Genomic DNA, 2,757 nt, shown 5'->3' on the forward strand with positions numbered 1-2,757 from the left:
CTTTCGGCCTCGATATAATATGTAATCCATTTAAATATAGCCATAAACTTAGAACAACCAAAGTATTGTATATTGTATCCATCATTTTAAAACAGTAGGGTCATTTTGTTTATATTAACGTATAAATCGAATTTTAGACGTGTGTTTTGAAATATGAAAGCATTGGTATCATTACATTGTATCCAAACATGACACGTTCTTGTCAAAGTTAGTTTAACTGTTTTGAATTGAAATATCAAGTTTATTCTTACAAATTTGTCTGCATTATGAGACAATATACCTGTATATTTACAATTTATTTATAATGTGATCCCAAGTAGTTATTAAAGTGTTTGTAAGTAATAGGAATAGGTTGTATATCTTACCTACCAAGCTGAAGACTAAGATCTGATTTGATGAAGAGACGTCAGTTTTCAGATGGTAATGATATGGATGTTGATAACTTTGAGAGCTTAAGATATTTCAGATTACAACCTGATTACTTTATTCAATATATTCGATGAATTTTGCATTTGAAATAGCAGAATATTCTAGTGAAGCAAATCTCTAAAACCCACTTCTAATCACAAATAACATGAAAATCTCTTATATTATTCTTTGCAGAACACCTGACCAGTGTCCCAGTGTGGTGTCTCTATTGGCTGAGAGCTACAACCCTCACGTGCGATATGGAGCAGCCATGGCTCTAGGCATTTCCTGTGCTGGTACAGGGAACAAGGTGGGCTAATACATGTAGTCTCTCATCTAATCTCTTTCCTGTCTTGTCGGGGTTTGTTTTATAATGTGTTTGTCTTTAGATTATTATGATATATCATATGTAGGGTAGGATATATTTCGGTGTATGTATAGGTAATTTAATCTTATCCTAAACTAAAACTATTGACTAAACATTCAAAATAGTATAAACAAGCTAATTATATTAAGGTTAAAATTTACTCTCATCTAAGAAGATTAAATCTTTCTAGAATAAAAGTATCGTCGCTTTTTCTAATAGTACATTCTAAAATAATAGTTAAACTTTTATTTTTCTTGTGAAATTCAACTTTATTTTAGACTAGATTCTCTAAAGAACGACTTAGAATATTTATAAAATACTATCTATAGTCTGTCAGCATTGCATTACTTTTTATATCTTACCATTACCGACTCTCTAGCTCAGCGGTAACATCAGACTAATTAAAGTTGCACGCTTAAGTCGGTTTTAATTGGTCACTTGCCATTGGGTCGTGGGTGCGTTATAATAACGACAATCAGATCACACTATTCAATTAGAATAGCTCAAAAGTTGGTGGTGGGTGCGCTGTTGACTAGCTTATCAATTCGAATTTAGGGGCAGCTAGTGTTGGTATTCCCCTAGAGTAGTTTTGTACGAATGTCTGAAACAAACAATCATCAAATTCTTAAGTCTGAATTTATAATAAAAGCTTCACGTTACTGTGGGGGAGGGGCTAAAGGTCTCGATTTTTGAAAATAAAAATATGTATTCCCTTTTATTCCCAGATCCAGGTGTCGTACGAATTTATGGGACCCTTTGAAACTAACAAAGTCAAAAGTTTGATTTTTGTCACTGAAATATTTATAAAATATAGTAAGTTTACTATATTTTACAGTTTTAAGTACAAGTTTTACTCAAATCTGAGAAAATAAAACTTATGTAAGTATATAGACTAAAAGTCTTTTAATTTGCTCCAACGCCTAAACTTTCACGAGTAATTTCTTACACTTACTATTGAACAATGCTTCAACTTCTCCATTGAAGCTTTCTGGGCTATAATATTGTGTCGTTAAATACTTAATTTAAGGTGTACATACAGTTATCTATATAACAAAGGCACTTAGCTTTTGAAAGTGTAAAAATCGTTAGATAATGCCAAGTTCCTGAGTATTTGCATACAATTATGTCAGAGCTGTGCCATATCAGCAGTACGCTGCCTTAACTCTAACAGCTGTGCAGAAGTTTTTAAACAAATGAATCTTTGAAACTTCGCACCTGTTGGCAGTTGTTTGTGTAGGTACATATTGCTTTATCAGGGCACAACTTAATTTAACAGTTTGATTGGCAGGAAATGCTACGCAAAAGTGAATTTAATTAGCAATAATAATATAGTTTGATTAGAAATGTCAAAGAGAATAAACAACAACTTGTATTTTTTGTTGTTTAGATAGGACATTTTTGTTAGTAAGACTGACATTAGATAACTATCTTTTAGACTAGTTAATAATGTTTTAATTGTAGCATATATATATAAACCAAATTCATAAACGTTTTTGCTGCCACATAATTTAATTGCTGACTAGATAATTGACTATTTCATACCACTCCCTAAAAATGAAACACTCGCGATTCAATTTTTTTGTTATACTATTGTATTTTACACAGAAATACATAAAATACTGAAACCGAATTTAAGACGAAAATTGTGCCATGTAGCCTCGTTTTGAAACCTGTGAACCCACCAAAATGAAAGTCAATAAAGATTACAATAACTTGAGTTTTATATCACTAATAACTGTAACTATCACAAATGTTTAAAAGAAAGCTGTCACATAAGTTTAAAATTTCAGTAACATTTTTTTCACGCTAGGTGATTAAAACTGTTGACCAATAATCGTAAGTAAACTATTATGATTGTGAACGTGTGCCGTCACTTACTGTTTACGCAGTGAGCATTTTAATGAAGTACCAATATCAACTTGCACGTTTTATTTTGTATGAAAACAACCCAGTTTGCCTGTAGTATGAGTTGCAGATTTTTT

At 31.5% G+C, this 2,757-nt stretch overlaps 1 protein-coding gene across 1 annotated transcript in view; it reads left to right on the forward strand.

Annotated features, from left to right (window-relative positions):
• Positions 1-566: 566 nt before the first annotated feature.
• The window catches only part of LOC111085093 (26S proteasome non-ATPase regulatory subunit 1-like), a 64,270-nt gene continuing 62,079 nt past the window's right edge, over positions 567-2,757 (forward strand). The window contains exon 1 of the mRNA XM_022382258.1: positions 567-718. Within this exon, the coding sequence (XP_022237966.1) occupies positions 575-718 (144 nt within the window). The 5' untranslated portion in view covers positions 567-574. The remainder of the gene's footprint in view (positions 719-2,757) is intronic.

Source organism: Limulus polyphemus, unplaced genomic scaffold (genome assembly GCF_000517525.1).
Source record: "Limulus polyphemus unplaced genomic scaffold, Limulus_polyphemus-2.1.2 Scaffold234, whole genome shotgun sequence".
NCBI classification, from domain to species: domain Eukaryota; kingdom Metazoa; phylum Arthropoda; class Merostomata; order Xiphosura; family Limulidae; genus Limulus; species Limulus polyphemus.